Genomic DNA, 26,247 nt, shown 5'->3' with positions numbered 1-26,247 from the left:
AGAACAGGTAAATAATTCATTATCAGAAGGCAGAAAAGTAGTGCATTTGCTGGGACTTTATTCTGCATAGGTATTGTTTTCACTCAGACTTCCATAGTAAAAATGAAAGTAAATATTAACCAAATGAAGATGAACAGATATCTTGGTTTTGTTTTGTTCTGCTTTATTTTGTTCTGTTTTTAAACAAACTTGCTTATTTAGGATATAAATACAAACAGACTTGCACAATTAAAACAATGCCATGATGACAAATGGGAATCTGATTTTGTAAGTTAATATGTATGATTATGCAAATGGTTAAATCAATAATAACTTAAAAGTAAGCCCTAAAGTAGCAACTCAGAAAAGACCCTTAAATTAGCAAAAAAAGGCTGGCATAAATAATGTTAGGATCTCAATATGGTTTAGAGCAATTGCAAATATGATTTCACAGATGCTTACATTTTTATGTTCACATTTATTTCACAGGGTTAAATGAACTGCTGTTAGCACTAACAAAATGAAGTTGCATGAAGGTTTTCTGCAGGGAAAAAAAGCCCTGATTCCTATAGACAAGAGTTTTGTTATGACTTTTCTGTAGATGTTGGAGTACATCTATTATGTGGCAATGACAAGTAGTCTTACAATAGGTTCCTCTTGTTTGGTCTTAATGGGAAAAGGGTTGCACCCCAAGGAATGGTCTGACAGAACTTGGAGCACACAGCATAAATAGATGCTTCCATGTTTCCTTTTGTGTGTTTCCATTTCCAGGTGAGGTATTTTTGTTCTTTCTGTGAATTAAAATCTTTAAAATCCCCCCAAAAATGGTCCAACCCCATGGGTATTTTTAAAAATTAAATTGATTCTGGTTTTTTTTTTTTTTTTTTTAAGCCTTGGAAAACATATCTGGAGCATATATCTGGAGCATATCTGGAGCATGATAAAAATTCAGCTCAACCTGTATCTACACAGGACAGGCTTGAAGATTTCCCTTGTTCATAATTCAGATCTTTGTTTTGTTTGTTGAATATTTTTCATTGCAGTTTATGTTTACCAGATGTTCAGCTGCCATTTCCTAGTGAAGTAACATTGACTAGGGCTTAAAGAAATGATTAATTCTTCATTTACAGTGTTGGAGAAGGGAAAATATGCAAATGCTCTTAAATGGCACTTCCAACATGCAGTTAATTGGACAAAGTCATGCTCACATGCATATGTTGTTCTTGGCACGTGTGCAAGGGATCAGAAATTTTTACCCTAGCTGGTAAAATCAATTCTTAAGCATACTGCACATAACAGTCTTTTTAAGCATATTGTACTTAAGGGAGAGCTATGTAGAAAGAATAACTATAGTTATTCATGCATTTATTGTGTTCTTTAGAGGACAAAAAGATAGTTTGCAGGAACTCAAAGGTACCACTTCTTTTAATCTGTCTCCAATGGATGGTAATACATATTTACAGTAAATAAAGGGGAACTACATATAAATAGGTATAAAATTCTATTCCTTCAGTCTCTTGCTTGATCTACTGCATGCTTTCTACTGTGCAGCTTCCTGTCAGTTTATGTTGTTGGTGTATGCTATGCCCTGACTGACAATCCCAGCTTTTTTAGCCCTACCTTATCTGAGAGATATGTCAACCTCTTAAACATGTTACTGGCTGAACTCTTTCCAATAGCTCCATATCTCTCTTGGGAGAGCCCACAGCTGACACAGCACTTAAGGTGTGGCCTCCCCGGGGCTGACCAGAGGGGAAGGATCACTCACACCTCAATGTGCAGTCAGCATTCCTCCTGATGCAGCACGGGATGCTCTTGGCCTTCTTGGCCACAAGGGTGTATTGCTGACTCTTGTCCAACTTGGTGTCCACCAGGCCTCCCAGGTCCTTCTCTGTAAAGACTTGTATCTATCAAAACCCTTTTTATCTGCTTACATGTAGTTTATTGCAGCATTACAATTTCAATTCCTGTAAAACTACACAGAGATAAAATAATGTGTAAGAATTTTTAGATTTTTTCTGCACATAAGCATGATATACATAAATGTGAGCAATATTTTGTGCTTGATGTGACAATCTTCATGTAATGAAAAATGTACAAAGAATCTCAGTATTTGATTGACAGATAATTTTAGTGAGACTAGAAAAATACTGCTGCTTTCTAAACAAAACTGTTTGCAAGCCTCCTTTCACTTCTCATTTTATAATTCATTTCTTGAAGAGATTTTTGGAACCAAGTTGTTATCTCACATTCCTAGAACAAATGAAAACCTAACCTGACAACAGAACAGTTTTTAAGAGGTATCTGATTGTTACTCATGGGTATGGATTAGTAGTGCCTATTTTTTCCCTGTTGAAACTGATAAATATGCAGAGAACTGAGATATTTGGGTGTGACTATTATCACAGACCATGGAATATTCTGAGTTGAAAGGGGTATACAAGGACCATCAAGTCCAACTCCAAAGCGACTAGCCCATATGGGAACTGAACCTTGGTGTTATTACTATCATGCTGTAAACAACTGAGCTAATCTTGGGGTCAATATGTAATAGGAAACACCAACATGTGGACTCGTAATGTAATTTGCCTCAAATGTATTTTCTTCTTCCTTTCTTTGGCACAATTCACAACAAATTTTCTTTCCAAATTCATCTCTCTGTATTACATTTTAAAATAACAAAATATTTTACAAAACCTTTGTTTCCTATCATAAAGTTATTAATATTGGAAAAAGCTTTAAGATCATCAAGTCCAAGGTGCTATCAGTGTAGCACCACAATGTACATACTAAACCATGTTGCCAAGTGCCATGTCCATATGTTTTTTTAACACTTACAAGGATGGTAACTCAACCACTTCACAAAGCATCTTGTTCTGAAGCTCGATTATTCTTTCAGTTAACATATTTTTCCTAGTATACAACCTAAACCTCCCCTGGGGAAACTTCAGGGCATTTCTTCTTGTTTTGTCACTTCTTACCTGGGAGAAGAGACCTGCTCCCATCTTGCTACAGCCTCCTTTCAGGGTAGCAGAGATGCATAAGGTCTCCCCTGAGCCTCCTTTCCTGCAGACCAAACAATCCCTGCTTCTTCACCCACTCTCTCTAGGACTCATTTTCCAGACTCTTCAACAGCTCTGTTGCCCTCCTCTGAATTCAGTCTAGCACCTCAATATCCTTCCTGTAGTGAGAGGCCCAGAACTGCACACAGGATTGGAGGTATGCCCTCAACTCATTGCTGAGTACAGGGGGACAATCCCTGCCCTGGTCCTGTTTGCCACACTATTGCTGATACAGGCCAGGATGCCACTGGCATTTTTGGCCACCTCAGCACAAACTGGTCATGTTCAGCTCCTATAAAGCAACCTCTCTAGGTCCTTTTTCACAGGGCAGCTTTCCAGCCGCTCTTACCCCAGCCTGTGGCACTGCCTGAGGTTGTTGGGCCCAAGAGCAGGAACCAACACTTGGCCTTACACAACTGGTCTTGGCCCATCAATCCAACCTGTCCAGATCCCTCTGAAGAGACTTCCTACCCTTCAGTAAACCAACATTCCCACCCAACTTGGTTTCATATGCTCGTGTTCCATACCCTATCTTAACTCAGAAAGATACTCTTCAGTTTTATTTCTTGACTTTTAAAGTTTATCTCAGTGGATTTAGAACATCCAGGTCACAGAAATCATGGGTGTGTCCCAAGCAAGCATAGCGATGATGATGACCAACATGAGCACAAAACAAGCAGAATGCAGCTGGGAAAATAAAAATCACAAATACACTATATACAAGTTTGTTGGTGCAAAAGTTGATTTGACCAGATATAATAGAATGTGCATGTAAATAATTTCATTGGAAGAACTGATGTCAGTGGAACTGATCTACACCCCAGGTCAGTCATACTGAGTATGACTTTAAATTGTTAGCTTCCTTTCTTTTTTGTCTTTTCTCCAATAAAATATTTCAAGCTTTTAATATGTCAGGAGAATGTTAGAGTATCACTACAGAAAGGTCTGGGTCAATTGCTCAATCTGGACTCCCTTCAGAATTCTGACTCTTAATTTATTATATTTTTTAAAGTGTATTAGAAAATTAAATATTTTCCCTTTTCTGTTTATATGAAGATCATAGCCCCATATATCTTTGGAGCGTTATTGTCTCTGCCTGTTTCCAAATATCAATAACAAAACCCCTAAAATACAACGAAGTTAATTGCAGTCTCTAAACACCAGTAGATGCCACAATGCTGGTGCATTACACATTTCACCAGCATGCTGTGGCAATTTACTTACACACTCAGGTTTTAAAAAACTCCTAAAGTTGTTTAGCTGTCTGTTAATGTCTTCCAACAATTACTAGTAATACTTTTGTAATTGCATTAAACTGCAAAGAGTAACAGATTGTTTATTTTACTTAATGAATTACAGAGGTACCAGTGTGATTGCTTGCCTGGATGGGAAGGAAAATTTTGTGAAAAGGAGTCAAATGAATGCAATTCAGAGCCTTGCAGAAACAATGGCACCTGCATGGACCTTTTCAACAGCTATCGGTAAGCATTGCTCCTCCTCACTATATGGTCATGTTCCAGGAAGGCCAGGCTTATGCATCCAGCCACTGTAGTGTTTCCCAGCTTTGGAAGGAAATGTTATTACACAAATGGGCAAAAGACTTGTGTCATGGATACAGTGCTTCACTGTACTTTCATGTGAAGCCAGCAGATATAATTAATGGTAAACATAAAATTAAAAAAAAAAGAAAAAGAAAAGAAAAAGGTATGATTTTGAAAAACATTTAGCAAGTGAGCTAGTTTGGAACAGTATTTTTTTCAAAGAAAATATAGTTTATCTTTCTGTCATATTTGCCCTAGAACACAAGAGATGTTTTAAAGACTAAAAGTAGTGGTAGTGGGCAGTTGGATGAGGAGATCATATCATTGCTGCCACCTTGTGGCTTAAAATACCAGCAAAATAGTACTTTAACTAAAATTTATATCCCCTTAGACAAAGCATGAGGATTTGACATTAACCATATTAATTTTAACTTAAGCTCCAATCTTTATTTCATACATACATTTATGGTTTAAAATTTCTTTTATTTAAGTAGCATGAGGATTAGGATTCCATAAACAATCTAGTAATCAGTTTCTTCTCCATGAAGCCAGGATTTATCTATATTATGGTGTCAATAGTGGAAGACTCCTGTAAATTCTTAATAGACACTGATGTGGCTGCATATAGAGCTCAGTGTAATAACTGTACATGGTACATAGTCTAGTTGTTTCACAGTGATTATATTCCTGGTAATACAGACAACAGTGAGAAAGGAAACTAACCACAGTTGACAATGGAGAAATTATGCCTTAAATAGCCAATCATAACTAAGTTTAAAAAAATATAATATTTTTTTTAATTAATTTATGTTCAGAACTCAACTAAAAATGTTTTTTTTATGTCTTACAGCTATATTTTTATGTGGTATTAAACTTCCTAGTTTGGTAAAATATTTTTATTCTAATAACAGAATGTGTAAGAATGTTGAGAAAACCTGTAAAAATCTTTTAATTGCCTTTTCCTCACTTTTTAAAGTCTGTTGGAATGTAACAACCATTGTTAAATATTTTAATCTTTGTGGTTCTTATTTTTCTGATGCCTGTAGTTCTTTGTACTCTACAACCCTCAAGGACAATTCTAGGTGAACGGATATTTTGCAGCCATGAATCCTCACCTAACATTTTCCCAGTTTTTCCAGCCTCTAGAATATTATATGTATTGCAGAAGGTAATAGGGCTTCTTATGGTTTTACTCATAGCTGGGAGAGGTACTTATGCACAAATCCAAAGACTTGCTATTAAAAAATAGAAAAAAAAAATTGATAATAAAAATGCTCAGGAAGTACTTTTTCTGGATTTGGCAAATACTGAACTGTTACAAGAAATGTTTGTAAGAAAATTGGTTTGAAGTGCAAGCACCAGGCATTTTGTTTCTCAGAGATATTTGTCCTAGTTGACAGAATGGAACAGGAAAATTAGACATACCATTTAATCATCATAGACAAGGGGTAGGCTACACCAAACAAAACAACACCCTCAGAGATACCTAGAGTTGAATGTGACTCTGAGACTTGGCAACACCAAGAAAAATTAGTATAGCTCAATGCTTTATTTTTGTATTATAAAGTGAATCAATTTCAATCTTTAGAGCTGTCATTGTTTGCACTCAGAGATGCTAAAAGACCATAATTACTCTTAATTTTAAAAATGTGTTGGTTTTTATTACTTTTGCTAGTATTTTTCTTTTAAAAGCTACATCAACAAGATAAAGTGTTTGTGTTATGGTAGCTAAGCAGCAGCAGTAACTGATACCTGAACCTGAGGACATCCAGCCATATCTTTAAACTTAAATCTGGTTTTTAAAACAGGATAACTGGATTATAATTTCCTAACAGAAAAGATCATTGCAGTTCTTGAGCTGTGCCCAGGCATTGTTTTGGACAGGCATTAGTCTGGTCCAAAGTCAGGCCAGCAAGTGCTCTGAGAATGCATCAGTGATAGGCAATGAAGCTTTCTTGCCTGTGGCCATGATGATTCAGCAGTGTTTATTTTCCTGGTGTAAGTTGAGCTACTGGCAGCAATTTCTTGGAAATTGGACACACCATGACTGGTACATGATATAATTTACAACTCAAATTAATGTAAGGGATAGATAAATTTATCTTTCTTTTATGCTTTGATAATCTTCATTAGTTTACTTTCTCCTAAGTATTTGCAAGTCCAGCTGAAAATATCACATACTTAAAAACTAAGAAATTTTTTGTGCAATTGCTTAAAAATATATTTTTGTATAGAAAAAAAAGTGAATATAATGCAAAATTAAATATTTTCCTGGCAAATTAATATCTGTGATAAGAAAATAATTATACAAAACATAATTACTAATCAAAGACTTCAATTTTGAGTCAATTTTCTTTGTCTAAGTCTATTCAATTTTGAATCTTGAAATGAAAACTATCTGGCAAATCTGAAGCATCAACACATCAACACATCTGTGACACTGAACTTCTTTCTTTTCGTATCCTGTAATAGAAAAATAAATTACACCCCAAAAGAATTAAAAAAAAAAAAAAGCGCCATCTCAGATGCATATTTTTATTTTAAAAAATCAGATAAGAAAGATACTGAACCAGTAGTCAAGCTTGACATGTTGGATGTGAATAGTGTTCAATATGTCCCCTTTCATTCAACTTAATTTTAATGTTCAGCTGATAAAATGAGAAATGTCTTTTTCTTCCTTCTCAGCTTTCAGTTTGGCACATGGAAAATAAATTAATTTAGAAAAAAATAATGCATATATTTCATGCATATATTTCCAATACCATGTGACTTTAATTTTCATGATAACATGAAATCTCAAATTATGGCTCTGAATATTTATGGACAGATTCGTCTAGTATCAGCTGAATTCCTTATTTCTTCTCTATTGTATTGACAATTCTGAGGTTTAGCCCTAGTAACATCACACCCTAACTAAAGTGCCTGTTTCTCCTTTGCTGTTACCAGCTTTTGAGTGAAAATCTATTCAATTCTTTTTGACAAATAACAGGCAACAATTTTATGGATGAACTGAAGTTTCTAATGATGTAGAATTTGGAACTTGTAATCATTATATTAAAACTTGGAGAATTAATCAAGTGTCTTTCCAAAGTACTCAGTTCTTTTTGTATATTCACATTGAAATCTATAGACTCATTTTGTCAATATTTGTTGTTGAGTTTTTTATAAAGGAAAAAAATAGTCCCTTGCTGATGCTTTTCTGTTTATGACATACAAATAGACTTCTCCATACTCAACAGGAAATTAGACCTACGTAAGTATATTTTCTTTATGTCACTTATCTGTATTTTATGTGTTTGTTTAGGTTCAGTGTTTGCTTCATTTGAATACAGAAAAGTTATCTATCCTTTGTCAGCACTTGAATTCATCCCCTAAGACACCTTTTTATAATGTCAGTGTAAACTGAAGTCCAATTCTTCATGCTATCTTATCCACTCTTGATATCTTACTTTTACAATCATGACCCCTTGTTATTTGTTTGTTTTGATTTGGAGACAGAAATTTTTCTTTCCTACTCATTCTTAGCCTTGATATTTTCCTTTTGGCATGTCTTCTTACATCCTGTTTGTGCAACTATATCACAGGTCTCCATTTACCCCTTCATAGTTATGGATATTATAAACAAGGCTGTGTTATAAAATCCTGAAACCTCTCCTTCCCACTAAGTTCTGCAAGGATGAAAGTTGGTAACTGCCAATGTCATCTTAAAATTTGAGGCTCAGGTTCCTTAAGCACTTCTGAGAAATAATTGCTAATGTGTGTAAAAAATTGTCTGTATTTAAACTCTTTTATACTTCATCCTGTCCTATAAGAGGCCATGGTTTTCCTACCCTACTTTAGATTCCATTTGAAAGAATAATTTTTGTTCATAGAAAAGGGTATTTAGAGTGATTTCAGAACTCATCTCAAACTGTGCTAGTCTTCCTTAGCAATGTTTCTTCAATTAGTAACCATGCCATGATCATGTTTCTTTGTCTTAGATAATGATTTATGCCAGCTGACAATTTGGATAACCATAATGTCAACCAGAGTTATACTTCTCCTGCCTCCTTGTTACTTTCTCAGTACATTTTCAAGTACAACAAACATCTTGCCCTATTGCTTCCCTCTTTGCTCCTTAGCATTGAAGCCACATCTTAGAATAATAAAATAGTTTTTCATTAGTGTAACCTGTGCTAAGCTCTTAAAGACCATAAGTCATTAGGACATATTCAGTGTCATGCATACTTTAATTGCAGTGGAGTTACAGAAAATCAGCATACTGTTTTGCTTCGTTTTTCCCCTTCTGGAAAGGATTTATTTGGAAAAGGAAAGTCAAAATCAGCCTCTGCATTTTCTCAGAAATATGCAAGATTTGCTCTGGGCCAAGCTGTAGAAGCAGGTGATTCCTAAGTTCAGGATATGTAAACATCTGAAAGATCTATAAGTAAAAGCATGCCTATTACACAGTATATTTTAAAGATATATTCATCTCTAAATAAATGAGTTTTAAACTATCATGGAATTTTAAAGGAAGTCATGGCATGATTATAATTTTAATGCTGTCTTCAGTGTGCCTTCTGGTTTTACACACATTCCTTTTAGCTACTGCTATACTCCTCCCTATTTTTTTCCCCCTTAAAAGAAAGAAGCAGCTTTTCCTATAGATGGGTATAACCTTGGTGTTTAATGATCCCAGATGCCAAATGCTGGAGCATTTTATTGCAATCAGCATCTCTTATCTGTCATTTCTTCAGGGTTCTTTGGCCAACTCTTCCTCTCTTGCTATAGCGACATTTCCCAAAACACTTGTCTATTTCATTTCTGAATTACCTTTCATTCAGAGTTGTAAGGTTTTTTTCATACTAGTACCAAGTTATGTATGCATTTCTTAATCAAAACCATCTTTAAAATATTTATATGGACAGTCAGGAGATTTACTAATGAATCAGGCTAAAGAAATGTGTGAAAGCACAAACAAGTGTTTCCTCCACAGCTAGCAAGTGTTTTATAGTTCCTCTCTAGTAATTCTACTAACAACTGGAAATGTGTAGTGTGCTCCTTGTTATACTGCAGTGAAATGAGCTTTAGGGTTTCTATTGCCCTCAGCAAACAAGAAAATACTGCTGTGCCACCTCAGCAGCATCTAACAAACAGTCATTGACACTCTGCACTCCTTAGGGCATATCTTAGTTGTAATTCAACAATCTTCTCAAAGAACAAGAGTATTTTTATTCAAAATCCCAAGAAAACATTAGAATTTGAAACAAAACCCAATAAGTACCTAGAAAATACCTCCTTCCTTCCAACATTAGCTCATCAACTTTTTCTTCTTGAACAGTACAATTGTTCCATCTGGTATACTTAATCATTAGGTGACATATCTTAAATAAATGTTTTATAATGTATTTTGCTTACAAACACCCATAGAGACATAATATGATCATTTGATGAACTCACAGGTTAAATGAAGGGAGTGTAAACCAGTTTCTAAAACAATAAGGTACCTCAAGCATAGCTTTGAGAGTGTATGAAATGTAATGTAAGTTACCCAAATTCATCATTGCTGTAGGGCAGTTAAACACTTTCATTGCAAATAACATACTAATACATGAGCAGAGCCAACAAACAAAGCAGATTGTACAGCAGTTTATGTGCTCTGGCTTAGGATATGCTAAGCTTCCTGGGAAATCCTGGGGTCATCAGAGTACTGCTATGAATTTTGGAAGAGCTTCAGGGAGCCTGGTGCTCCCGAGAAGGGATGGCCACAAAAGGCTGTGACTGCTAACAAGCTGTAGCAGTGTCCCACAGTTTTTGTTGCCAACTTTTCTTGATTTCTGGGGACTTCAAGCTTTTTGTTTCCAGCTGACTCCACATTAAGGACAGCCAGGCAGGCTTTTAGCAAATGCTAGAAAGAGTGTATGTAACTGCCAAGCCCAGAGCACAGCCAACAGAGATTCCACTGAGGACACTGTGTTCTTAGGTAGTAAGGTGCTGCAGGGCACTATCACTGACTATCCATCCACAGGAGTAACTAAATCAGCACATTAGAGACCTCAAACCAGACTGAGCCCCTCAGGGAGGATGCAGTTCTGTAGGCCAGGAGCTGCAGAAATGTCTGGAACCTCTTGCCGAGGCTGTGATCAGATTATAGTGTCCTTGCCTGGAAGAAGCACTTGTATGCTGGAGGAGGATCTGTGTTGCCAAGTAAAGGAGCTTCAGGAGGCAGATAGCAGTCTGTGAAGTTGAGATGGGAACAATATCATGCTCTCTACAAATACAAGAACCTGAACTCCCAGACGTAGTGAAGGAGAACCAGGAAGAGTCTTTGCAAACGATTTTGGAAATGGAGACTCCAGTTACAATGAAAGCTAGAAGCTTGTAACCTTGACAACAGGATGAGGATTCCTGTCCTATCTGAGCTCTGCCACTACAGAGTAGGCTCAGTGAACTGGTACCAGAGGATGAACTAGAAGCTCTGTCCAGTGGAAGCATCCAAATCAGCTAAACCTAAGTCATGAGGCAACATTAGAAGGAAGGATGAGTAATGGCAAACACTGGGAGACTCTCTGCTGCAGGGTCTTGATAGGAGATATGAGTCCTGAGGGAAATGGCTCAAGTCCTTGTGAGGCCACTCTTAATTATCTCTAAAAAACCTTGGTGACGAGGAGAGGTTCCTAAGGATCAGAAAAAAGGTTATGGAAATACATCAGAGAATGGAATGGATAGAGGCAGAAAAAAGGAAGGCTAGGAATGGAGAATGTGACTGCAACTTTCAGGAAAGGCAAGAAGGAAGATCTGGACAACTGTGGACCACTTAGCCTGGTGCCTGGAAAAGTGATGGAGCGAATAACCCTCAAAATGGTTTCCACACACATGATGAAAAAAGAAGGTGCTCAGGAGAATGGTTTCACAAAGGGGAAAGCATTCCTGATTATAGCATTCAATGAGGGGACTGGCTTAACAGATAATGAGAGGACTGTGGATGCTGTTACTCTTGACCTTAGAAAGCCTTCAGATGCTACAGTAACATCCTCATAGACAAAACTCACTGAATTGCTGGAACAAAGACCATATTCAACATAATTCATCCCCTCATCACATGATGTAACAATGATATTAAAACTGAAATTCAATGACTTACCTTTTGTAGCTACAGTTCTGGTCCATAACAAAAATGCTGCTCCCACAAACTAATCTTGGGTGGGATGTGATGATATGTGCAATGGTGAGAATTAAAACTAGAATGGATAGAAACAAGATAGGCAATGCACACAAAGAATGTCTTTAAAAAGTTTTCAAGACAGATTTCACTACCTCATTATTTCTAATCCTAATATTATAATGCTTCTGTTGCTCATGATTCATAATAGAATCATTCCTGTTTTTTTCTTTTGCCCTTCAATTAACTGCTCCTTTAAAGAACATTCACGTTTTTAATTTGGAAAACCTTAATAAAATAGGAAGCTTAAACAAGCAAATAAACGAAAAATGCTGCTGACACTTTTAAAATGGTTCATTAGAAATGAATGGGAAAACCATCTGTCTTTGTTAGCTACAGATTAGATATTTCATGCATCAGCATGTCTAATACATGCACAAAAGAAAAAAATGTTTCTAGGATTATGGGCATTGCTGCTGACATTATATCCTTTTGGACCATGGAGAATCAGTAATAAACAGTTCTACACAAAAGGACAGGGCATAGATCCCATTCTCATTACTATGAAAACTACTTTTTCCTTTGATTTGAAAGGTCATTAGTAAAATCCACGTTTCATTTCTTGGAAAAGATTTCATTGGTTTCACAGTTATTGTTCTTTTTTCCTATGTTCCTAAAGCAATTCTAAAGTGGTCAAGGATAAAAAACCTTTGTAAGTTAAATGTATCAGTTTTAATGTCATGATGTTATGTGTGCTTATTTTGCCTTGAAATGACTTCACAGCCAAAAGAATATCAAGGTTTCATCTTCAATTATGAGGCATTTTCTTTTGAAGTAGAGAATTATTTTCAGAGCATAATAGTCACAATATCTTTTTAAAATTTAGAATGGGATAGGAATTACAAAATTGGTTTTGGAGAAGAGCATTATTGTATATTTAGAAAAAACAATTTTTAAAAAATATGAGTTATTCAGCTAAAACAGTTCCATCTTAGAAATAATTGCTTATATATGACAGTAAAATATGAAACATTTGTACATATGTAAAAATTATACATTAAGTGGTTCTAGTATAAGTGAACTATAGCAAACAATACAATTAGAAAATCAACATTGAACTGCCCACCACTAGTTTCTATGGATAATAAAATTTGATTTAATTGTCTTTTTTGCATTTGTCTGGGATTTACAGTGTGTGCTCTCTTAGATCAATAGAAGCATCATAGGAGTTTATTTAGACTGCAGTTACAGACTGTACACTGTTAGAGGTCCTCCTATAAACCAATAGCAAGCAGACTAATGCAGGAACAGTAACCATCATTATTTCTTCTACTAAATGTCAGTTTGGATATATGAAAAAAATATATCAGAGTTATAAAAGTGAGCCTTTATCTTTGAAGGTCACAGGTGGAGAAAAAGGACCACAAACAAAAAAATCACAGCTCTCTATGAGCATCCATAAGCATTGTTATATGTAGGTCTCTTGGATTTGTTCATTCCCTGTCTGGAAGGGACAGTCATAAAATTTTCATAGGTTTGCTCTATTGAAATAACTCAGTGAGACACCCATAGAAGAAAGCTGGATTGTTTATATTACAGTAGATATCAAAGGTAGATAAAGACATAACTGACTCTTGGAGATGAACTGAAGATAATTTTTGTTGTTTGCTTTTATAGCTTATATCAGAACAATAATCTTTATAAGGACAAAGCTATTTTTTGGAATACTGTTTGTCAGGAGACGACAAGACAAATTAGGTTTTGTAACAGAATCTACAGTAGAGAAAAAACTACCTCATGTGGTAGCAGTATTTGAACAGCACAGATATTATTTGTTAGTTTAGTTGTCTTTTTTTTTAATAACTTTGAGAAATACTGTCTGACATGAAGATGCTTAATTTTCTTTTTTTATTATTTATATGCTTGGAAATTTTAACACTCCTCGAAAAAAAAAAATTCAAGGGTTCACTCATATAAAAATTCTTTGGCTAACCTCATCAAGATTTGTGTTAGGTGATCTTTTGTAAATTTAGTCTTGAAAGATAAAATGTTACTACCTCTGTTATTTTTTTGAGGTTACAATCCTCTTGCACTATTAGGTGAACGGTAAGAGATTATAATTTGGCATATAAAGGAAGGTCAGTTTGTGCAAATTCTTTTTTCTTTTTTTTTTTCTTTCTCTTATTCTAATTGCAAATGTGAAAACAGAGACATCTCTGCTTCTTAATTTCTTTACAAAGTATTTTCTAGACTATCAGTATTAATTATGACAGTCTCTAGCCTTCCCAGAAGTTTTATTTTCTATAGGCTCTTTGGAAAACCTGAGTTCATAATGTTGAAGTTAGCATTACTGTTGCTGAGTATGGAAAATATTTCAAAAGTTCTTTCAAATATATAAATATAGATACTATATGATTAAGTGATGTCATGATGATCTGATATATTCTACCATACTAAATACCATATCTATCCTTGTTCATCATTTTTTATAGGCACCTAATTGGTTCTAGGCATAAAGTACTCAATGTCGTCTATATTTGGAATATTTTTTTTTTAAACGGAAAAAAATACATTAATCCATTTGTTCAAATAAATGTTTTCTTATACTCTTGCTTCTATTCTTGGATCAGATAGTGCTTTGGTGTCAGAATGAGACACAGAAATATTGTTTTTTCAATGAGTCTCTTCCTTGAAACTTGAGTAGACCCCAGGTAAAGATCAATCAAAAACTCTGAAAAATTTCCCATAGATAATTGGAAACACTCCCCCCTGCAAAACTGATAGAGACATCTCGCTTAAATTATTTACAGAGTCCAAAAACTGCAATATGAAGGACACAAACATTTCTTTGCTCATCCACTTAAATTATGCAGAGGTCATTTGCACAGACTTCTGAACTGGTGTACATTATGTTAAATTGTTACTCTTGTCAAATTCTCCAAATTTCAAGGTAATCTCTCTTCACAGTTAGAATTGTATTGTTGGGCCTTCATAAAATTTCAGAGTTGGAGCATGTTACCTAGCACTCCATGTTGCCATGCTAGTTATTGCTAATAAAGATTACAATTGTAAGCACCTTTATTTGGCATTTTTTGATTGCCTGTGGTGGAAGGAACAGACCAGGAAAAATCCCCTTTATTTCCCCTGTGCGAAAGTCCCTTCCACTGTGAGCATTCTAACCAAAGATTTCATTTTTCTTTTCTGTAATCAGTGCCATGTCTGTATATGGGGTGAAGAGCTTTGAGGTCAATTGACAGAACTACTGCTGCATTGCTAAACTTCCCAAATTTAACAAATGTTTCTCCTGGAGGGGCTGTTACCTGCATTCAGGTGATAGCTTCTACTTTTCTAGTACAACGTTTTTTCTTCCTTTCAGATTTCTCAGGTCAAAGAGGACTTGTCTCAAAAATCAATACTAAAATACTGTAAGAGTTGCCTGTAACTCTCAGAAAATATCAGAGCAATAAAAACTGAGAAAAGGCATTGAACTCCTTTCCATAACAACTAAGCTCTTTACACTGCAATCTTGAGCAGAGGAAGAGATTTCCAAGGGGAAATAGTGCTGAAGATACCAATTTCCATAGATGCAGCAATAAACCTGGTTGTCATCAAAGACCAGCATTAAATTAAGAGAGAGGAGCACAAGTAAACAGGCAGCAAGGGAGATGGAAGCCTTTTATTCAAAACCCTTGAAAGATGGAGAGTCATCCAGATAGCTGATTTATTCAACTATTTAACATTTATTCAAAATCTGAGTGTAACAGATTAACTTGCTGTAACTCTTGGAAGCCACATGACAACTGATTCCCTCTGATTCTTGAAAGAATAAAATAATACTTCTTTCTTTTCTCTACCAAAGTGAATCAGTACCACCCAAGATGTTGGAGGCAGATCATTTACTTACTGTTCATGGTAACATCGATTTACTGATGCTCTGTTTTCACGAATTAAGGGTTTTCTATTTGACAAATCCTTGGGGATGTGATGCCTGTTAAAAAGGCTGCAAATTACAAAATTTCTTTCAGGTTGTATGGTGAAATCTTGAATCACCTTGTTGCTGCTGTACTGACTGTTGTTCCAGTGAGGGATGAAGGGTACATAGGCAAAGAATGCAACTCATGGTGTTAGTGACACAAGATGATAAGATAAAAAGAAATTTATGTCCTTTTCCCTTTTCATTTTGTCAGAAGCAAAAGGAAGTCTAATGTGGGTTTAGCTAATGGAGGATGTTATTCAAAAGAGCACCTTCACATGCCAGAATGCATATACATTCTCTATGGGGGTCTGCAGTAATTCAAGAAATTAATGCTGCTACTCAGAAAGTAATTTGACATATCGAGTACAAATTTTAAAAGACCTTTCTTTGTCTTCGTCCTGTGTTGTGTAATAACTTGCTAAGCTGTATTCCAAATTTTTCACATTACTATGATACCCTCTTTGTACATCTTAGTAGGTTTGGGAGATGGCAGTTCCTAAATTTTAAGGAATTATTCAGTATTTTAAAATATTTTTAATTTATTTTAAAAATACTTTAACATGGTAAACAGTTTTTCTAGCACCTTAGATAATAACCAAAACTTTAAAGCCAGAGTAAAAAATGCACCCAAAACATTGGAGTTTTTTGTTTGTTTGTTTTGTTTTGTTTTTTGGTTTGTTTTGTTTGTTTGTTTGTTTGTTTTTTGTATTTTTAAATGCTTTTCTCCTGCACCTAAAATTTAAGTAAGCAAGACTGATGGGAAGGAACTTCAACAATTGTTTTCCCCATGGTCATGGTCTGTGAACTAGACTGCTGATACCAAACCATGTTTGATTTTCTGGTTCCAAGTCATATTGCCCAAGTGAACCTCCCATATGACAGTAATAATCTTCAGTTTTACTTATTACAGTTTTAACTTATTTTGTTGTCTTTCTTAATTAAAAGTATTCATAGTATTCAGTACTTGTGCTTTTAAAGCACAAACATTTCTTCTAATGAGACAGTTTTAGTAGTGATTTTTAATTATTTTAATATTTATCAGCTGAAACAGCAATCAATGTCATTTCATCTGGCCTTGTAGGTAGGACAAGTTGCTGTTATTCTTATTGAGATAAATAAGGAAATAGTTTGATCTGAAAAGGAGTGTGTACCTAATCAATTTACTCTGTGATGGACAAACTGGTCTTTGCTTACTTACTGATTAATCCTTTGGAGCGAGCTACATCAGCCTATTCCCTCAGGCCCCTGGGGTGCATCTCATGGAGTACCAAGCACTAAGGTACATTCAGGTTCCTCAAACCTGACCTTATTCTAGAATGGGAAGGACTTCAGTCCCACAATACCTAGCATGAGCTTCAGAGATATGGGAAGTAGTTTTAAAAGTAAAAACTGAGGCAAATAAAAATGCTGAATATCTCAGTCTTGTCTCTGTTGGTTGTTGCCAGTTCTCCTGTTTTATTTATTGCAGAGCTACATTTTCTTTAACCTTACTTTTATGGCAAACGTGCCTGTAAATCCCTTCTTATTCTTTGCAGCTCTTGTCAAATTAAGCTCCAAATGAGCCTTAGCTTTCCTAATACAACTCCTACATATGCAAGCAATATCCCATATTCTTACCAGGATAAATGGCCCTTATTCCTCACCTGTGCATTTCCTCCCTACACTTTAGTTTACCTAGGAGATGCTTACTAAGGCATGCTGGTCTTCTGCTTTCTTTACCTGATTTCTTATGTGTGGAAATCAAAAACTGCCTCTAAAAAAAATCTTTAAAGAGCTGCCAACTTTTTTCAGACACCTTTTTCCTGAAGGCAGTTTTGTAGGGCATCCCTCATAGACCCAAATACTGAAATCTAATCTAAACTGCTAATCAACTGAAAATTTCCTCTCCTAAAATTCCTGACTACTCCACAGCTGTCCTATATCCCTCAAGATTGTTAATTCCATCAGAGCATCAGCACTGCAGCCCACGTTAATGTTTTCTCTAATTAGTAAATAGGTTTCACATGTGATTGGTCACAAATGGAAAGCTCTGAGAATAAAATAGGAAATGAATAATGGTAATGATAGTAAAGGCAGGCTCGAATGAATTAGGGAAAAGGAGAGGCATAGGTGAAAATTTGAGGAGACCATCTAGGGGTGGCATATGAGAGCAGAGAACTAGGAGCACAAGAAGAACTTCAGAGATAAACTCATGATAGCTTTTGCAGGTTGAAGCTGGTGAAACAGGTCTGGTAGTTGTCTGTGGAACAAAGAACATGTTAAACTTTCAGAAAGAAAAAGAGTATGTTTGTAGGAGGAAAAAAGAGAGAGAAACATGAGTATTTGAAGCCTTTGTAGTGACTGGAAGTGTATGTCCTTGGAGCTTTGTGGTGTGTGTTGGTGCCCTAAATTTCAAGCTGTGCATGTATTGAAAGCAAGCTCTTATTCCACTATTCAGATGATCCAATAGCCTCTAGCTTACATGGAATAAAATTGTCACTGAGCACTGTGGTTTCTCAGGCTGTTACTTGACTTGACTGAATGCACTAAACAACATAAATCCTTACTGTAGAATGGCCCATTGTTGCATGTATTGTATGGCTATCAGGCTGACCTAACTTCACTGAATTTCTCATCAAGAATCTGTCAAAGTGGCAGCTGAATGATGGACACACGGTAACTGAGGGTTCAGTTAAGGATTCCTGTTGCTTTGACTGAAAAACTGAGGAAAAAGCAGTTCTGCAACTTAAATATTGCAATTTTGTCTGCAAAACCACCTTTTTCTGTGGCAAAGATAAGTGCTCTGATTGATATTTTCTGAAATGTTTTCTATACATAAGACTAAAAAGACTGGTTTTGTGTAATTTTCTACTGTAAAGATGTCTAAAAGCAATAAAATGGCTGCATCTGAAATTTGTTCTGCTCTGGAATATTCATATACATCACTGCTTATCACAGAATATTCTGACTTGGAAGGAGCCAACAAGGATCATCGTGTCCAACTCCTGTTCCTGCACAAGACCATCCCTAAGAGTCACACCATGTGCTTTTGTTAAGCTTTGACATTTTTCCAGAGCTTCTAGGTCAACTAGGTTGGAATGAACCACCAATATGGTTTTCGAATTGATAGACAGACACTTTAGAACTCTTAAGATTCAGGAGAGAGTGCCTTTCCATTTAGTGTGCTGAAAAATGGTTTTGGCTCAGAGAAGCTCTCGCAAATATGAACAAATAATTCATAAAAGAGGGTAAGAAAAAAAAGAGGCAGACTCAGGGCCGACCAGTGACAGAAAAATGTGTAGTGAGCAGAAGGTAACTACATGAAATTCCACGTGAACACAAAAAATAACTTTTTTTTTTTTTTTTTTTTTTTTTTTTTTTTTTTTTTTTTTTTTTTAATGAGTGAGTGGTTAGGTGCTGGAATAGATTGCCCAGAGAGGTTGTGGCACCTCCATCTTTGACATACTCAAAACCAGGCTGGACACAGACCTGAGAAAACTCTTGTTGTACCTGAGCAGGGGAGTCTAGATCTACCTCAGAAACATTTTTCCAAAATCAACAATTCAGGTATTCTTAAGACTCTTCCCTGTTATTTAGTTCCTTCAGACCTTCAAGGTAGAATATAAGGCAGGTGATATAGATATATTTCACTGGAATGTGGGAAGTAGAAAGAGAGTTTTCGAGCTGGTAAGAACTAAATTTAATACTTAACTCATCATATTGAGACAGAGGAACTTATTACTTCTCTGGATACAATTCATGACTATAGTTCACAATTTTTAATTTTTGCTTTAATGTTAAAAAAGATAGTAAAATATAAAACCATGAATACAACTTCAGTATTTTCATTGTCCTCTCCTTTTATTTGTGTTTCTATAGAAAGCTTTTCAATTTATGGAGAAATGTATGAAAAGTAAAAACATAATACTTATGAAGCAGATTTATTTGTGTTGGAGGAGTTCTACACGTGTCATAATATAAGCAGTATGTGGGGTGTATATTATTAAAATGGCTTACATAAAAGAGCCATGATTTGGTTTTCTAATATCAATGGGTATATCTGGATTTGGTTATTGGAAAGAAAAATATTTATATTGGCAAGTTGGTAAAACATTAGAAAGAAAACCAGCTTTATATGAGCTCTTAAAAGCATGTATCAGCTTTTTTTTCCTGAGAATTTTAGAAATCATCTTGATTTTTCTAACGAAGTAAAAAAAGATTAGTCATTCTGAAAAAGTCCATTTGTGGTTTTATCTTTTAATCAGATAATTTCCAAGAATACCAGCTATAATGGCTTAATTTATAAATTGCTTTTAATAGTCCTAACACCTCCTTACCTTTTTCTAAATGATAGTTCTCATTAACACAAAATTTTGTGCTCGATTCTTAAAACTGGGCCTCAGGATAGATGCTTCTGTGTTTGGTTTTTTTTTTTTTTCTCCACATTTAATGAGGACTCACATAACTTCTTTTAATAATCCAGAAAGGAGTACAAAAAGCTCTGCTATTAATTGTCTCCTTTACATTAATATTGACTGTTACATCTCTGCTGGTAGCTGGCATGAAGCCAGGGTAGGACTGGCTAGTTGTGTAGTGTAATAACTGCTGTGTTTCAGTGACCTAGTGTTCCCTGTAGTCATACAGAATAGTTTTGATAACTCAAAGGCAGTTATGAAACTCATTAGAAAAAAAAGGGGAATGAAATGTGTTTAATGTTTGCTCCTCTACACCTCAGTTATATCCATAAAGTCAGACTAGGTCAGAACTGAACCGTATTCTCCTAATATGAAGTGAAAGGCTCTCCATTTAATGAGCTTTTTAAGCTAAAAATGGAGCATAGCCAAGTGCTACACACCAATTTGTAGTAGTGCATCAGTAGTAATTTATTCACAACTTTATATAAGAAGTCAACAAAAAAAAAAGAGTAGCTGTAAACCAATTAACATCTGTGTTCTGATCTGTTGGGTCAGAGTGTACTCCTATGTTCAGTATGAGACATTTGGAGATGCTTAATTTGTAAGAGTCTGATGGTTTTATATATTGACCACTTAAGAGAAAATTTAGTAAAGCACTGATTGGGCATGCAGTGTTATTCAGTGGATGCTGCTTCTAGATAATAAATGCATTCTGCCACATATAGCAAAAGCAGGTATGTTTGCTGTGCATAAGTGAGAATTAAAATATATTTATTTTAACCATATTTTCAAAAGTATGTTTTGAGCATTGTAAATAATGAGCATTGAAATGTGATCTTTGTAAGTTATTTTAAGAATGTCTGCATGCTTTTTGATAGTAACGACTATTAGTTTTTAACATGAGAAAAATACAGTATCCTGATTTTTGAATCCTAAATGATAAAATACTCAGGCCTTTAAAATTATAAATTTCTTTGTAATATCTATTCCATTTCATGTGACATCGCTATTGTATCCCACAAATAAATATCACAGAAGACAAATAATTTAAAAGAAAACACTAGGTTTTTTAAGGAGTGAAGTTTTCCTTTCATGTGGCAAGCATTACTTGTACTTTACAGAACAGAACTACATAACAGATTCTCCATTAAATGACCTGTTTCTTATTTAAGAACAATTTCTCTTATCAAATTAGAACTATGAAAATCTATTTGAATGGGTTAATACCTGAAATCAATATTGATCAAAATAGACAAAAGCTGGAATAATTAATCTTTCATATTCCCTCTTGTCCTGCCAAATAGTGGCAAAAGTTAAATTAAATTCCATTTTATTTACAGTAAAAGTAACAGGAATGTATGACTTTTAAAGTACACGGAGGCCTCTTTTATTGCAGCAAGTGAAGAAATTTGGCTTTGAAACAGGTTTTGAAAGCATTAGCAAATGGTTTTCTTTGAATTTACAGGACCTTATTATATTTATATTGTGAATAAAAATATGTATTTGTCTAATTCATAAAGATAGGTTTCTTACAATCATATGTAATTTAGATTTTGGTTCAAGTTTTCTCTTCTGTGTTCTCATTAACAGACCTTCACAAAAAGCATTCAAAAAAGAGAAAGAACATGATGAAATCCGTATCCTTCATGACTCCTACTTTCTTTCTTAAGCATACTGGATATGCTACCTGATGCATTTCATCCCAAACATGGAAGTACTTACTAGTTTCCCACATATTGAAAGATCTTCTTCTAATCCTTAATCCATATAAAGTATTTACTTTTCATATTTAATAATTTGTGCTGCTGTTTCATCTTAAAAATGGTCTAAACATGATTCTGTCTGCATTTCCTAAACCAGATGGTTCTCCAGGTGATACCATGAGTTAGAATAAGTCCTTTTGCTTTTGCTCAGATAAGTTCTGGGAGAGTAACCTGAATATAAATTTTGTTCATAATGCATTTTGATAAGATTTTAAAGAAAAGAAAAGCCAGTCACAGAAATGCATTACTGTTTTGTTTGGGTTATTTGGGTTTTTTTAAATTAAAAGGGTTAGAAGTGATTGAGCTAAGATGTTAAATTATTTTTTTTTTTCCCCCAACAGATGCACATGTACAGCAGGGTGGACAGGGCCAGACTGCAGTGAAGATATAAATGAATGTGAATCTGAACCATGCTTGAATGGAGCCACATGTTTTGAATCTGTGAAGCCGGGGCAGTTTGTATGCATTTGTCCTCCATTTTACACTGGCGACTTCTGCCACCAGCGCTTCAGTCCCTGTGAGCTGCCTTACAACCCATGTATAAACAATTCAACCTGCTTGGCACAAGTTGATGGAAATCCAATGTGCATTTGCAAAACAGGTGAGGACTGGAATAGTTAATTTCTTTCATTTTCTGTTGTGCTCCAGAAAAATTGCAAATATATGTTGGATTTATTGCTATCTTTAATGTAAGTAGAAAAGAATATGTTTTAAAGAAGATAAAACCATCATGAATTGCAGGAGATCTATCAATTGTGTTAAAAGACTTGAAAGATAGCCATCAGTTTATCTATTATTAATTTCTTATTTTACAATGCTTATTAAATCTATGCTGGGTTAGATTCAGCGCTCAGAAATAGTATTTCTCAGTCAATTATTACAGTGACATAGAAACTAACATGAACTTGGCCAGCAGAGACAAACTAAATTGACAAAACAGACAGGCAGATTTAGAAAGAACATATGCAAATTGGTGAAAGTACAAAAATTGGAGGAAGTTGGAAATGGCTTCTTTTCCTGCTGAGCTGTCAGGAAGGCCTGGCACATCAGGGAAGTAATCTTCCTTTGCATAATGGATATAGCGGGTTGCTCCCTGTATGCACAACAAACCAAATCACAGCAGGTGCTGACAGCTTCCCTGGGCCATGGCTTAAAAGACACAATCTCTTCCACAATGTACAAGACCTGCTAAAGTGGAACGGAGGAACAATTTAACTGTGCACTGCTATATGCTTCCATGTAGGAATTGAAGAATGCGTTAACTAACTAAAAACTGCACTGAACATTTACAAAATTAAAGTAATAGGCAAGTACAACTACTGAAACTGGAACGGGAGAAGGATTTTGAAGTTTTCACTGTTATGCCTATAAAGGTAGGAGTCTCTTAGGGATAAAGGATAGCAGGTAACTGCATTGTTACATGACAGTACTTGCTCTTTACTAAGCTACAAAGATATGGATATAATATCTAGGAATCAGGAGCATATTATACCTTGGGTTTTTTTCACTATTAAGGTAAAGGTTTTTTTAAAGGTATTACCGCAAGGTACTGTGGTAAAAAACCCAAACATCACTGGAAAGATATGTAAGTTGCTTAGTGAAGCATCTTTAAGAAAAACTGTTTTTCAAAAACAGCTTTTGACACAAGATATTGATTTTTGAAGCCTTTTTCAGAAATGATCTAGAGAGAGACATGTAACTCAAGTATTTTTTTAACATTCCTCAGAAAAAAGTAATCTTTTCCAAACATTTTTGTGCACCATTTCTGCAGAATAAAAAAAACATGGAGCTAAGATTCTCTGGGAGATGTGATGGAATTTTTAAGAATTCTTGAAGCTTGCAGCTAGGAATCCTTGGGGAAGTCATAGGGCAGTTGTGTGAACAGCATCATACATTGGTAACAAATCTTGGAAAATAAATTCAGAATTGAAAAGAGGTAAAAAGCATAATTCATAAACTGAGTTGATCGTCATGCTAGGAAAAATGCAACCAGTTATTCAGGACTCTTATCTAAAAACCGAGAATCAAAAAAGTAGAGAATTTCACCTGCAAGCAGTTTGAGGAAATCTAATTCCTCTGTTGCCTTCTTTTCTATTATTTATCTCTTTTTGTCTTGCATGTTCCTCCTTTTTTCTCCTGATAAACTTGTCAGGATTATAGACCTGACCACAAAGGGCAGTCACACTGATGTAGGTAGATTACTCCAAGACACTTGACTTAGTAGTAAATAGCATGTGGATTAAAGTTGTCAGTAGTTAACAGTCCAGTCATTAGAAAGTTTGAGCCTGGTATAACAGAAATCACAAAATGTAGCAGTGCTTACCAAATTCTAAAAACTATCCACAGAGCACCAATCTGAGATGAGTAAAACAGGACCATACATTATACCATTGACAGTGGTACCTATTCAGAAGAAAAAGAGAATACACGTTGGCTAGGATAAAGAAGACAAAAGCTGATAGAATGTGAATTGGGCAGAATCAAAGCTGATGTAAGATGTTGGTTTAGGACAGAATTACGACAGCAAATTGGTAGGAAGGTGATGAAGTCATGATTAGCTGTAGTGTAAAACAAAGCTGCATTTTCATTCCCATATGTACACTGGGGAACGACAGTTGTCTGATTTTCCTATAAAGAGTTCTAAAATTCCATAAATACCACTAATGCAAAACTTCCTCTTGAGCTGTTTGCCGTATATACAGATATTTTCTCCCTGCAAGGAGACAGATTATAATATTTGTGTAACAAAACCGGGCTCCCACATCGTAGATATTAGAACAGTGTTAGACCATGACTTTAAGTTAAATGTCCACACAAGCAGGTTAAACAGTTAAAAAAAAAATTATCTCTACAATGGCATGATGGTGTATTCAAGGTTGCAAAAATGTTGTAAGGAAGGCCATTATTGCAAAAGCTTAAGAATCACTGCTGTAGAGCAAGTTTCCCAAGAAGTGTACAGAAAACCCCTTTTAAATACTTTGCCAGTAATTAATAAGCAAGGATTTGGGAGGACAATTGGGAGGACACAGGGGTTTGAGCTGTTAGTCATATAGCCACCACTGAATCTCTTTAAATACTACACACTAAATGCAAGGAAAACAGGAGGAATGGAAAACTTAGGGCAAATAGAAGAATTTTTATTGCCTAATTTATCAACATGCCTTTACAGTACTGGAGAATTCCATTCTTAGAATTAATCTTAATAATATAAGTGAAAAATTAGTGTAACAGAAGAGCAAGGCAGGACATGTAAGCAAAACTATAGAATTTAAATAATGTTGAAATATTTGTAGCTGAGCCTTGGCTGCTGTTTATAAATTCCCCAAAAGATCTACATGAAAAAATCCAAAGATTTAGCAGCATGTATAAGTAAAATAGAGGGTAAATAAATGATAGTATAGGCATTAGACCATGCTCTTCTAGTTAATGGCAAGCACAAAACTGTTAGTTTTGTAGAGACAACCCAAAAGAAAGAGAATTTGGTGAAAATACTGACACTTTCTGAGAACAATTGTGTTTCAAGACAAAAAGAATTACTGAAAAATGTATTCAAAATCAAGGAAAACTAGGGCAGGGCATAAAACTACTGAGCTCAAGATCAGCTCTCTGGCTGGTACTGAGGAACAAAAAGTTTAATTAATGATGAAATGGGAGATAAAAGGTAACCGTTCTCACAAGATGAGAAACCTGCGTAATTACAAGCACAAAAATATTGCAGAGAATAACAAGATAGAAAAATAATTAAAAATCATAAACTAAGGGCCAGAAAATTTCTAGTAGTTTGTGATTTTTAAGACTTTTTAACAGTGATTTATTCATTTATTAGTAGATGTAGGTATAGCAGCAAGGCAAGCTGGTAGGAATGGCAGATAGAGTTGTTGCTGACATAAAGACAGGAAGTGAAGGGCAAGATCATTGAATTAAGATGGTTTGTAGAATTCCTGATTCTTAGAAGGTAGAAATTAATCTCTCTATAAAATTAGAAATAGAACGTCCTTCATTAGCCCAAGTAATATGGATGGGATAAGCTCAGGGTTTCCATGCAGCCTTCTTATTACAATGGAAGCAATTTTCCCTATACATGTACTTAATTTCATGCAAAAGCAGACATAAAAAGTCAAATGGCTAATGATATAGAAATATTTATGTCACTCTGCTGATTATTTAGGCAGCTTAGGAAAATCTTTCAGGGGGTAGGCAGGCTGAATTCTTGACCACTTGCCTCTTGCTGTTTTATTATTGCTGTAAAGACTTTTTAAATTATGTATTTATTTATTTCATGGCTCTGAGAAGCACACAATTTTAGAGAGGAGTAAAAAGAACAGGGAGTGGCAACATACACCATTCCAGCATACAATTACACAAAAGTTTTGTCATCTTATTTGTGCTCA

At 35.1% G+C, this 26,247-nt stretch overlaps 1 protein-coding gene across 1 annotated transcript in view; it reads left to right on the top strand.

The window, feature by feature from the left end:
- EYS (eyes shut homolog) overlaps positions 1-26,247 on the top strand; it is a 718,715-nt gene that overhangs the window by 250,693 nt on the left and 441,775 nt on the right. The window contains exons 21-22 of the mRNA XM_066314978.1: positions 4,401-4,522; positions 22,198-22,457. Coding sequence (XP_066171075.1) covers positions 4,401-4,522; positions 22,198-22,457 — 382 coding nt within the window. The remainder of the gene's footprint in view (positions 1-4,400; positions 4,523-22,197; positions 22,458-26,247) is intronic.

This window comes from Sylvia atricapilla, chromosome 3 (assembly GCF_009819655.1).
Source record: "Sylvia atricapilla isolate bSylAtr1 chromosome 3, bSylAtr1.pri, whole genome shotgun sequence".
In the NCBI taxonomy this organism is placed as follows: domain Eukaryota; kingdom Metazoa; phylum Chordata; class Aves; order Passeriformes; family Sylviidae; genus Sylvia; species Sylvia atricapilla.
Note: the sequence above shows the minus strand (reverse complement) of the source record. Positions and strands in the feature narration are given on the sequence as shown.